At 36.9% G+C, this 13354-nt stretch overlaps 1 protein-coding gene across 7 annotated transcripts in view; it reads left to right on the forward strand.

Annotated features, from left to right (window-relative positions):
- Nucleotides 1–13354, forward strand: part of ctnnd2a (catenin (cadherin-associated protein), delta 2a) — a 723152-nt gene that overhangs the window by 363471 nt on the left and 346327 nt on the right. For all 7 annotated transcript variants that reach the window (XM_061965552.2, XM_061965556.2, XM_061965554.2 and 4 more), the window contains exons 8-10: nt 2334–2556; nt 6726–6846; nt 7376–7508. In XM_061965552.2, the coding sequence (XP_061821536.2) occupies nt 2334–2556; nt 6726–6846; nt 7376–7508 (477 nt within the window). The remainder of the gene's footprint in view (nt 1–2333; nt 2557–6725; nt 6847–7375; nt 7509–13354) is intronic.

A 13354-nucleotide genomic window follows, 5' to 3' on the forward strand; every position in this document is an offset into this window, starting at 1 on the left:
ACTGATAAAGTTGAGAAATGCTCTTTCAAACACTGATTTGGAAAATCCCACAGGTGAACAGGCAAATTGGGAACAGGTGGGTGCCATGATTGGGTATAAAAGTAGATTCCATGAAATGCTCAGTCATTCACAAACAAGGATGGGGCGAGGGTCACCACTTTGTCAACAAATGCGTGAGCAAATTGTTGAACAGTTTAAGAAAAACCTTTCTCAACCAGCTATTGCAAGGAATTTAGGGATTTCACCATCTACGGTCCGTAATATCATCAAAGGGTTCAGAGAATCTGGAGAAATCACTGCACGTAAGCAGCTAAGCCTGTGACCTTCCATCCCTCAGGCTGTACTGCATCAACAAGCGACATCAGTGTGTAAAGGATATCACCACATGGGCTCAGGAACACTTCAGAAACCCATTGTCAGTAACTACAGTTGGTCGCTACATCTGTAAGTGCAAGTTAAAACTCTCCTATGCAAGGCAAAAACCATTCATCAACAACACCCAGAAACGCCGTCGGCTTCGCTTGGCCTCAGTTCATCTAAGATGGACTGATACAAATTGGAAAAGTGTTCTGTGGTCTGACGAGTCCACATTTCAAATTGTTTTTGGAAACTGTGGACGTTGTGTCCTCCGGACCAAAAAGGAAAAAAAGCCAGCATCTGTGATGGTATGGGGGTGTATTAGTGCCCAAGACATGAGTAACTTACACATCTGTGAAGGTGCCATTAATGCTGAAAGGTACATACAGGTTTTGGAGCAACATATGTTGCCATCCAAGCAACGTTACCATGGACGCCCCTGCTTATTTCAGCAAGACAATGCCAAGCCACGTGTTACATCAACGTGGCGTCATAGTAAGAATGCGGGTACTCGACTGGCCTGCCTGTAGTCCAGACCTGTCTCCCATTGAAAATGTGTGGCGCATTATGAAGCCTAAAATACCACAACGGAGACCCCCGGACTATTGAACAACTTAAGCTGTACATCAAGCAAGAATGGGAAATAATTCCACCTGAGAAGCTTAAAAAATGTGTCTTCTCAGTTCCCAAACGTTTACTGAGTGTTGTTAAAAGGAAAGGCCATGTAACACAGTGGTGAACATGCCCTTTCCCAATTACTTTTGCACGTGTTGCAGCCATGAAATTCTAAGTTAATTATTATTTGCAAAAAAAAAAAAAAAGTTTATGAGTTACAACATCAAATATCTTGTCTTTGTAGTGCATTCAATTGAATATGGGTTGAAAAGGATTTGCAAATCATTGTATTCCATTTATGTTTACATCTAACACAATTTCCCAACTCATATGGAAACGGGGTTTGTATATATATATATATATATATATATATATATATATATATATATATACACATATATATATGTATTTATTTAAAAAAAAATTCTAATCCATTTTTTGGGGTACAAATAATTCTTCTTTTTTTTTCTTTTCTTTTTTTTTCTTTTTTTGTAGAAAATCTTTTTTTTGTTTGGTTGCTCAAAAAGGCATGTTTCTCTCCATAAGTCTCTGCTCTCTATGGCAGAACAGGGTATGGGAGTCGCAAAGTGTGCCTGAATGATTAGCAGAGACAGGGAAAGAAAGAGAGGCGCGCTTTTTGCACAGACCGAATCGGAGAAACGCCACCTCTGAGGAAAAATCAAGTAACTTGCTGTACGTATAACACAGAGAAGCTGTAACTAAAATATCTATTTCTTCAAACGAGTATCGATCTGATACCAGCACTCACCTTTGTATACTATCGCTATTTGGATTGATACACTCTCCCCTACAAAACAGGGAAAGCCATAATTGTTTGTCTACATTACCTTTCTGCATTCTACATGTAGTTTGTAGTTGATTTGATTGACAAACCACATCACACTGCCATGTTAGTTAGCTCCCCACCTTTTGGTTTACTTCGAAAACACCACTTGGTACAGTATATCCCGACACACTGCCTACACTTATTTATCCATTTCTGACGCTTCTGCGGAGTCAGGTCACGGATGCTCTCAGCAAGGCTCTAGCTTCTCCTGAGGGACCTAAAGTGCCTGATGAGTAATGTCTCAAATGTGATTTACAGTACAGTAGGTCAACCCACATTATACACGCAGTGGACACTTTACCGTGTAAAAGAGTTAAATAAGTCATTTGACATGAAAACAATCCATTCAAAGTATGCTATTGTTTGGTTTTAAACCATAGGGTTATTCATGTTTAAACTCTATACAAAATATGATACAGTTCTTTACTTGTAATACTATAAAAATACAGATTATATTATGATTGCTGTTTGTGCAAATACAATATTATTGTGTCTTACTTCCTCCGTGCTGTAGGTATCTACTACTCTAGCTCCACCTTACCTGCCCAGCGTGTCAATTCTCCGCTGTGTGGCGGCGGAGGCGGTTCAGGGCCCGGGTCCCCCAATAAACTCCAACGCCTGGGATCGGCGTCCGATGCTTCAAACTACGCCACTACTCAGCGACTGCCATCCTCCTCCTCTTCGTCCTCCTCTCCCAGCAAACAGTGTCCTGCTAATCGACTGGCAAAGTCCTACAGGTAGGATAGTAAGACGTTGATATTGATTTGAGTGAATTGATGTTGATACTAGTGTTGTAACGATACCAATATTTTGGTACCGGTACTAAAATTATTTATATACTTTTCGGTACTTTTCGGTACTTTTCTAAATAAAGGGGACCACAAAATAATTGCATTATTGGCTTTATTTTAACAAAAAATCTTAGGGTACATTAAACATAGAATAGATAGATAGAATAGAAAGTACTTTATTGATCCCTGGGGGAAATTCAGCACCACAGTTCACTCACAATAGACAGTAATAATAATAAATAATATAATATATTCTATATATTATATATATATATATATATATATATATATATATATATATATATATATATATATATAATATATAAATAATATAACATACGTTTCTTATTGCAGTTAAGTCTTTAAATAAAATAGTGAACATACTAGACAACTTGTCTTTTAGTAGTAAGTAAACAAACAAAGACTCCTAATTAGTCTGCTGACGTATGCAGTAACATATTGTGTCATTTTCCATTCTATTATTTTGTCATTATTAAGGACAAGTGGTAGAAAATTAATTATTAATCTACTTCTTCATTTACTGTAAATATCTGCTTACTTTCTCTTTTAACATGTTATGTCTACACTTCTGTTAAAATGTAAACATCACTTATTCTTCTGTTGTTTGATACTTTACATTAGTTTTGGATGATACCACAAATGTGGGTATCAATCTGATACCATGTAGTTACAGGATCATACATTGGTCATATTCAAAGTCCTCATGTGTCCAGGGACATATTTCCTGAGTTTATAAACATAATATGAATTTTTAAAAAACGAACGAAAGAAGATGTTGTCATGCCAAAAAATATTGACAATATCATAGTAGTATCGGCTAGATATGTGCCTGTACTTGGTATCATTACAGTGGATGTCAGGTGTAGATCCACCAATGACGTTTGTTTACATTTTGATGCCGGTGAGCTATTGTATCCTCCTACGGAGGCAGTATAGTACTGAACAGAAGGCAAATCATCTCATCTTATCAACTTTAATAGGGAACCTATAATGATTTTCGTCTTTCTGACTCATTGATGTTGTTATTATGTTATTAATTAATGTCAGATACTGGTATTAAACAATACCAAAATCATAAAGGTCATGCATTTTGGCATGAACTTTCACGCAGTTTTGGATGCCTCTGAACTCAGTGTTTTGGAGTCTGGCTACGTTGTGACATCACAGTGCGGTGGAAGTACTTATTTGGACATTAAGTAAAACTATCAGCCAGAGAGGGAGGTGTTCTGTATAAGGGAAACACAAAGTAAGGTAGGGTAAACTTGGCATGCACACAGTGACACAGACCTCGTCCCCCCCAAATTCAAGACTTTCATGGGAAAAAATGAATTCTGCGATTTTGCCACCACACAGTGGAATGCACTACCAACAGACCTTAAAATCGAACTTCCCTACTAAATTTTAAAACGGCCATAAAATCATGGCTCAGCTCAACCTCTACCTGATCTGAACCAAAATTGATCCCCAGCAACTCTTCGAAGCATCAAACAGGTTTATATGTGGTTATAGTGTATATATATTTTCTCATTCTGTTTTGCACACTCTTGGAGTCAACATGTGCATAGTCATGTACATAGTGTCATGTATATAGTGTATATACCCCCCACCCCCCATTTTTTGTATATACTGTTTGTCAAATCACTTGACATGTATACTGTGTATATGTACATAATTTATCAATTTTTTAACGTAATTTTTTATATACATGTTACAGGTTATATATATTTTTTATTATTGATATATGTGATGAATATTTAATGGCCTACAATGAAACAAGCCTTTTGGCTTTTTGTGCCATCCATTTGCCTTTTTAAAGCATTACATAGATTCAATTCTTTAAGATGTCAATAAACTTCTCAATCAATCAATCAAAAACATGCAACATGCAGTGACATAAATGCTGGTAAAAGCAGCTTTTTTTTTTTTTAATGCAGCATTGTCTCAGGAGAGTGTGCAGATGTACTTAATGTTGTTCCCTGGTGAATCTATATAATGTTTATGAAGTTTATTTTTCACTGGAAAAAAGAGCGGTGATGTTCTTCTTCAAAATATATTTAAACAATGTACATTTTCAAAAGATATATTCTGATTCTTTTGGGGAGGGTGGGGCGTGGTTTCATTTGCATTTTGGGAATGCCTCCACAAACTATTATGAATGTGACTGTGGAGCAACATGTATGCAATATTTATAACAAAGTATATCTAATACATATCGAGGCCACAAAGAAAATGTTTTAATGTAGATCAAAACCTTCATACAGCAGGTCCCACTTTAAAATTTGCATCGTAACACCTCCTCTATTGTTTGCTATCTGTGTCACTGGGAGTGACAGAGGAAAAGCTCTGAGTAGCTAGACAGCATTTAGATACACTAAATATAAGATGACCTATCTTTTGTTTCAAGAGATGAAATACTCAATATGGATCAATGTTTTAATAGAATAGGAGAAAACAATATTGTGGGTTGCAGGTAAAATAAATACTTTAATGTCCTTGTAGTTTCCTAAATAGTGTTGTCCCGATACCAATATGTTGGTACCGGTACCAAAATTATTTCGGTACTTTTCTAAATAAAGGGCACCACAACAATTGCATTATTGGCTTTATTTTAACAAAAAATCTTACGGTACATTAAACATATGTTTCTTATTGCAATGTTGTCCTTAAATAAAATAGTGAACATACAAGACAACTTGTCTTTTATTAGTAAGTAAGCAAACAAAGGCTCCTAATTTAGCTGCTGATACATGCAATAACATATTGTGTCATTTTCCACTCTATTATTTTGTCAACATTATTAAGGGACACATGGTAGAAAATGAATTATTAATCTACCTGTTCATTTACTGTTATTTATCTGCTTACTCTCTGTTCTACATACGTGTCTGTTAAAATGTAATAATCACTTATTCTTCTGTTGTTTGATACTATACATTAGTTTTGGATGATACCACAAATTTGGGTATCAACCCGATACCAAGTCGTTACAGGATCATACATTCGTCATATTCAAAGTCCTCATGTGTCCAGGGACATATTTCCTGAGTTTATAAACATAATATTCATTTAAAAAAAACGAAAGAAGATGTTGACCGGTACTTTTCAGAGGCAGTATAGTGCCAAATATGATTCATTAGTATCGCGGTATTATACCAATACCGGTATACCTTACAACCCTATTCCTAAACGGGTACATTTATATTGGGTGACTATAAAGCAGGCTTAATTAATGTTTGTTGTAAGTACAATTAATAACATTAGTATTATTTATTAATAGGTATAGTATGGGCACTTGGCCATGGTACTACAAACAAGGGCTGTAACAATTAGTTGCCATAATCAACAATGTTGATTTAAAAAAAAAAAAAAAAAAAAAATTACAAAGATTTGTTATTGTCAAAGAAAACTGCACTTTTTTTGGAATTTTGCCTATTGTTCACAATCATTATGAGAGAAAAGAACGTAGATGTTTCTGTTTTTTGAAACGCTGAGTAAGCTCCGTCTGTTTGGCGGCGCTGGTGCATTGATTGCTAAGTACTCACTTCAGTTAGCTACTTCCTCTGTTCCTTCCTGCTAACAGATGTCCTTTTGCATTTTTACCCGTGATTGACTTCTCTTCCCACATCAGTTCTCTCTTTTATTATGCTTTTTTCGCTGGTCCCTAATATAGGGACCTTCTACACATACACTGCCTGCCTTCTCTGCATCCTGAGATCACGCCAACAACCGCAAACTTGCGCCACCGTGACACATCTTGCAAATAGGACTAATTTTTCGTATTGTTCATTGTGTAAAAAAAAAACCAACTATTTGTTTCTCAGTAATTTACGTTTATTTTGTTACAATTAAATGTACTATTATAGGTTTTAAAAATGAGTTAAAATCAAGTTGTGAACTCAAGCGTGTACAACAGATTATAAGCAATAACCTTTGAACTAGTCAACTAATCGAGAACAAACTCTCACTTTTCCACTATTAAAATAATCGTTAGTTGCAGCCCTATGACTCCCAATATTAATATCCTAGAACTGATATACTTTTATAAATCATAACGCTACAGATAATGGATGACATTATTTCTCATTCTTCTCCAGTACCAACATTGCCGTGACAGCAGCAGGAGGTGGTGGAGGCTCTCCCCTGAGGTTGGCCTCTCCACCCAACTCCACCGGAGCAGGGGGAGGGGCCAGTTCATCGTCGTCCCCCCTCCATCAGGTAAATACCATCCTCAGACATTTGATATACAGTCCAGGTGGGTACATAGTAAGTTGTGCATATATTTCAACATATCCTGCATGAATATAAACAGGTGTACATGTTTGTTTACACGCATTGAAAGAAAATGACACAAGTCTACATTTTGTACTCTGCTCTCTGAACGCTACGAGGCTTCTTCTTCTTTTTTCTTTTTCTTTTTTTTTTCAGCCCCGATTGAGTTACATAACACTAAGAGGTTTGTGAGCGATTTACACAAAATGACAATTTCCATCCATAAACCCGCTTTAGGCAATTTTATCATGTGGAAACATGGAGGGAAAAAAATAGGTGAGGTGCTTTAGCAAATTGAAAAAATACGCGCGTCTGAACCACACCAACCTGAACACATCAGTCAGGTCAGCTGTTTACGTTTGGCTGCCGACAGAGTGCAAATGAAGTAATTGCATCAGTTTACACTTAATCTATAACGCGCCCTGAGCTTATTTAGCAGTTTTTAACCCATAGCGACTTGGTGTCCTTTTTACAGATGAGCTCGGGCATCGGCAGTTATGCCACTTTGTCTCCCAAACGACTCGCAGCTCACCACGCATCCGACCAGTACAAGATTTCCCACGAGCTCTACGCAACTGCAACACTCCAGAGGCCTGGCAGTCTAGCAGGTGAGAGTTCACAGGCCCTTTTCACAACTTAGACAGTACACCTATCACAAAAGAAGTCAGTATGCCCTAAAGATTTGACGCTCGCTAACAAGTCAAGTCTTTTGAACAGCTCTTTGAAGTGACATATTGTAAATCGGTTTGGGGTTGTGAGCAATTTTTGTTTGCAATTTATTTGGCATTTGCACTTTACTCATGCTCTAATTTTGTTTATACATACTGTACAGGACTGTCTCAGAAAATTAGAATATTGTGATAAAGTTCTTTACTTTCTGTAATGCAATTAAAAAAAACAAAAATGTCATACATCCTGTATGCATTACACATCAACTGAAATATTGCAAGCCTTTTATTATTTTGATATTGCTGATTATGCCATACAGCTTAAGAAAACTCAAAAATCCCATCTCGAAAAATTAGAATATTTCCTCAGACCAAGTAAAAAAAAATATTTATAACAGCAAAACAAAATTAAACATTTGAAAATGTCAACTAATGCACTCAGTACTTGATTGGGAATCCTTTTGCACGGATTACTGCATCAATGCGGCGTGGCATGGAGGCAATCAGCCTGTGGCATTGCTGAAGTGTTATGGATGCCCAGGATGCTTCAATAGCGGCCTTTTGCTCATTTGCATTATTGGGTCTGGTGTCTTTCGGCTTCTTCTTCACAATACCCCACAAATTATCTATGGGGTTCAGGTCAGGGGAGTTGGCAGGCCAATCGAGGACAGTAATGCCATGGTCAGTACACCAGTTACTGGTGGTTTTGGCACTGTGGGCAGGTGCCAGATCATGCTGGAAAATTAAATCATCATCTCCATAGAGCTTTTCAACAGATGGAAGCATAAAGAACTAAAATAAAGAACTTTATCACAATATTCCAATTTTCTGAGACAGTCCTGTATATCCTGTCATGATCCCTCATCACAGTTTTGGACATTTTCCTCCTTTTTTTTTTTTTGTAAGTTCCTGTTTGCGCTCTTATTTTTTTTCTATTTCCACTTCCTTTGTTGACATGTTAGCCAGTTACTTTACTTCTGTTGTAAGCACTGTTCTCCTCACCTGGTCCTGGTTGGAAATTAAGAAGCTCACCTGTCCCTAATTGCCAATCAGGGGGATTTATTTTCCAGCATTATATGTCAGATGGTGCTGGGTCGTTGTTCATACATGCTGCATGTTTTACAGCATGTACAGTTACAGTAAGTACAGTTAGTGGTGTTTTTTTCCTACATGCTTTATTTTGCCTGCCTTGTTCATAATAAATTACGGTAACACTTTAGTATGGGGAACATATTTACCATTAATTAGTTGCTTATTAACATGAAAATTAGTAACATATTGGCTCTTAATTAGTCATTATTAAGTACTTATTAATGCTTTATTCTGCATGGCCTTATTATACAACCAGTAAGCCATTAACTAAGAGTCTTCCCTCAATAACCTCAGAATTATTGCTTATTAGTTACCCTAACCCTAACCCTTATATGTTCCCCTCGTGTCCAGATAACTCTAAATTAAGTCTTTGTTACTTAGAGTATGTTCCCCATACTAAAGTGTTACCTAAATTACATTTACCAGCACATTGTTATAGTCTCTGCATCCTGGGTCACGCCAACAGCTGCCATGCAGACCATGACAATATTAATTGTATTATTTTTAGTTACATTGTATTGCACTAATGTCATGAAAACAGGCCAAATTAAATTCAAATCAATGTGTAAAATGTAATTAATCTGATACGAATAATATCTTAAAACTGCTACCAGTTATTGTTTCCTTGATAAGAAACAAGTTGTTTCTTGAACATTTTTTAAAAAGAGAGTCTTTCATAAGAACCATTTCATGCTCTTGAAAGTAATGGATCCTCAATATCTGATTCCCTTCAAATAGCTATACATTCCATCTCTAATGCACCCCTCACATTTCACCGCTTCTTTTTATTAAATCAGCCCATAAAATCATATTATCCAAATCAAACGTGGATATACTTCAGAGTAGTCAGTGTGCAGCTGGTATAGCCATAACTAATGATTCCACACAGTCATTATTGTCTAAATATCCGTTGACTCAAATGACTTGCCTACAGTCAAGCATGGTGGTGGTAGTGTCTTGGTTTGGGATTGCATGAGTGATGCTGACATTGGGGAGCTGTGGTTCACTGATGGTAAACATGAATTCCAACATGTAGAATGACTTTCTGAAGCAGCACATGGTCCCTGTACATGGACTAGTCTTAGATTTATCTTAATGTAATTTCTAAAGTATTAGACTTAGACTTCTTTTTATTGTCATTCAAATTTGAACTTTACAGTACAGATTATATCGAAATGTTGCATTAGCTCGTTGTAGTGCAGGATAAAAGAGCAATAAGGTGCATATATAAATAAATAGATTACTGTACAGATAAATATATTGCACTTTTGCATATGCATCCACGTTTATGGATGTATGTTATATTGTCTTTATATTCCAGCGAGTTAATCCGTTTTTGGGTGCTAATTGAGGGGATTATTATGATGCGTTCAAGAGTCTTATGGCCTGAGGGAAGAAGCTGTTACAGAACCTGGTGGTTCTGCTACGGAGGCTGCGGAACCTCTTTCTAGAGTCCAGCAGTGAAAACAGTCCTTGGTGGGGGTGGGAGGAGTTTCTGCAGATTGTCTGAGCATTGGTCAGGCAGTGGCTTTTTGCGATTTCCTGGATAGGAGGAAGAAGAGTCCTTATGATCTTTTCCATCGTCCTCACCACTGTCTGCAGGCTCCAGTCCAGACAGAGATGCAGTTGGTCAGTCGGCTCTCTATTGTGCCTCTGTAGAATGTGCTGAGAATGGGGGGAGGGAGTTGTCGCTTAAGAAGATGATAGTGAATTGCAGTAATGTGAGGGCTGTACTAATAATGATAATACTGTTGTTGTTGGACAGTTGCTTCTGATTTGATCAGTTCACTTCGAAAAGTCGTCGATGAACCCATCCTTTCATGTCCTGAATGAGTATTTCTTGGTTTGCTGAATAGAGGGAAAAAGCCCTTGTGAGAAAAATCCATAAGAATATCAATATGGCTTTGTGTGTTATTTAAGCACCTGGGTGATGTGATGGAGCCTCGTTGTTGCATATCGGCGCCTCGCGCCGCCTTTCATGGAAAGGTCAAGTGCTGCGTTTAGGTCGATTGAAAGAACTGATCTGTGAACGACACCGACGCCTTGTGGTAAGGATCTTTAAGATTTACGTCCAAGTGTTGGAGCGGGTTTGTGGCTGCCCTCTATAAAGTAAAGCATAACTGTACATAATTGTTTGTCCGTGGTCCGGCTGATGTGATTATTTATTGACTTTTAAATATCAAACCAAGAGAGTGAGGAAGGCAGACAGCAGTAATGGTCACTGACTGGCGGTGGAATGATGTTGCCTGAGGCCTGTTGGTGATCCCTTTGTATGGTCAAATGAAAAGTCGGCTTAACTGGCCCAGAAAACTGCTGGATGTATATACAGTCAAATATTTTGTGATAAGTTGTCCTATAGGAGGAGTTACAAGAGGTAAATCAGATGTTTTTATTTGCTTTGAATCCCAACAAACGATACTAAAAAGCATCAAGGAACCAGTGTTAGTTCTTCCATTTTCTAACCCTCTTTTTAATATTTTACTGAATTGAACATCATAGGCGGGCCTTTTTTTCTTCTTTCTTTACTTAAAGTTGCGTCTCCCTTTGAAAGAAAGAGGTCAGTTCCTCCACGAGTGGGCCGCTGTGAGTCGAAAAATAAATGAATAAAGAAATAAAAACCAACTCATCAAGACTTCAAAGATGAAATGGATCAAATCAAATCAAATCAACTTTATTGGAAGGAAAGGAGCCAGCTTGGATGAGTCATGCTGTTAATGGGCGTGACTCTTTAGGAGCACGCAAGCTTGCAAATTCTGACCAGTTTCTGTGTCGCTCTTGGTGCTGTGTTTTGTCTCATTTCACTCAGTGGATGTCACAAAAATAAGCGTTGTTTCATGTTCTCTTCATTTTCTTTGTTGTGATTCCCTTACTGTGAGACATAGCGACGTTTTCCCACATGACTGTAATATATCTGTGCCGTTGGACTGCAGGGGACCTAAATATATCCACGTTTAAATATGCCACATGTTTTTAAACCTCATTGAACAACAGAACATGAAGTCATTGATTTACAGGACTCACATTGCCCGTGCATCTTATAACTCCAATGGGACAAAAATGAATACACAAATCTTTAAATAATTACTTAAATGTGTCATTAACTAATTATAATTGCAATTAAATACTCAAATGTGTTATTAAATGTATCAAATTATTTAATGAACATTTTGTCCAGGGTGTACCCCGCCTACCACCCGAATGCAGCTGAGATAGGCTCCAGCACCCCCCGCAACCCTGAAAGGGACAAGCGGTAGAAAATGGATGGATGGATGGATGGATGGATTTAATTATTTAATCATGAAATTAATTGAGGTTATTGCATGGTTTATTTAATTATTGATTTCATTGTTTCATGATTTAATGATTAATTTAAAGGCGACCTATGAATATTGTTTTCTTTTCTGACTTATAAATGATGGCCACTCGTATTAAACAATGCCAAAGCATCAAATCATAAGGTATATGCATTTTGACGTGAACAAGTAGAAGCTCTCTCCTTCAGGCTGTGAGGAAACAATAGACAAAGTATTATTTTCATATAGTCTTGACATGCGCTCAAAACAAATTCAACGTGCGACATGTAGTTATGTAAATGCCACTTTTTTTTATGCAGTCCGCATCGATCGACGAGTGTACAGGTGTACTTAATGTTGTGACAGGGTGAACCCATGTACTGTTAAGTTAACTTTCAACCGTGTCTGGAAAAAAAAAATAGTTGTGGCGACTCCAAGATACATATTCAAAGTGTACATTTTCATAAGAAAAATTATGATACTTTTGGAGAAGGTGGGACATGGTTTTATTTTATTGGACTAGATTCATGTTACCCCCCACCCACTAACTGCATTAAATCAATTCAATCATTATAAAAATTACATCAATGGTTAATTAAATCATGAAATAATGACATCAATAAAATCATCAAAAATGTAAATGTAATTTTCATTAAATATTTTAATGTCACACTTAAGCATTTACTATAATATATTATTCTAATTAATTATTGATGCATTGAAGTAATTATTTAAATATATGTTTATTTGATTTTGTCTCATTTGGCCCTTGTCAGCGCTTCATGAATTTATTTTTATTTGTCAAACTTAAACCTGATTGGTTACCCGGCATTACCCCTTGCTGTGAGCCACGCCCACTGACTTCATTAAATCATGCAATAATGAAATCAATGACTATCCATCCATTTTCTACCGCTTATTCCCTTCGGGGTCGCGGGGGGCGCTGGAGCCTATCTCAGCTACAATCGGGCGGAAGGCGGGGTACACCCTGGACAAGTCGCCACCTCATCACAGGGCCAACACAGATAGACAGACAACATTCACACACTAGGGCCAATTTAGTGTTGCCAATCAACCTATCCCCAGGTGCATGTCTTTGGTGGTGGGAGGAAGCCGGAGTACCCGGAGTACTAATTAAATAAAAAAAAAATTAAATATTAATTAAATAATTTGATATCATTTTACATGAACTGAATTCATGACATTTAATAACACATTTTCGTATTTAATTCCAATTCTAATGAATTAGAAACACATTGAAGTAATGTTTAAATATGTATTTATTTATTTAATTTGTTCCATTTGACCCTCTATACTAAGAATCAAACCAACACAATGAAAAAAAAGAAAGAAGTGCCGTCTTTGAATGTTTTTAAGTTGTGTTAAAAATTTTCTTAGCAA

Source organism: Nerophis lumbriciformis, linkage group LG07 (assembly GCF_033978685.3).
Source record: "Nerophis lumbriciformis linkage group LG07, RoL_Nlum_v2.1, whole genome shotgun sequence".
NCBI classification, from domain to species: domain Eukaryota; kingdom Metazoa; phylum Chordata; class Actinopteri; order Syngnathiformes; family Syngnathidae; genus Nerophis; species Nerophis lumbriciformis.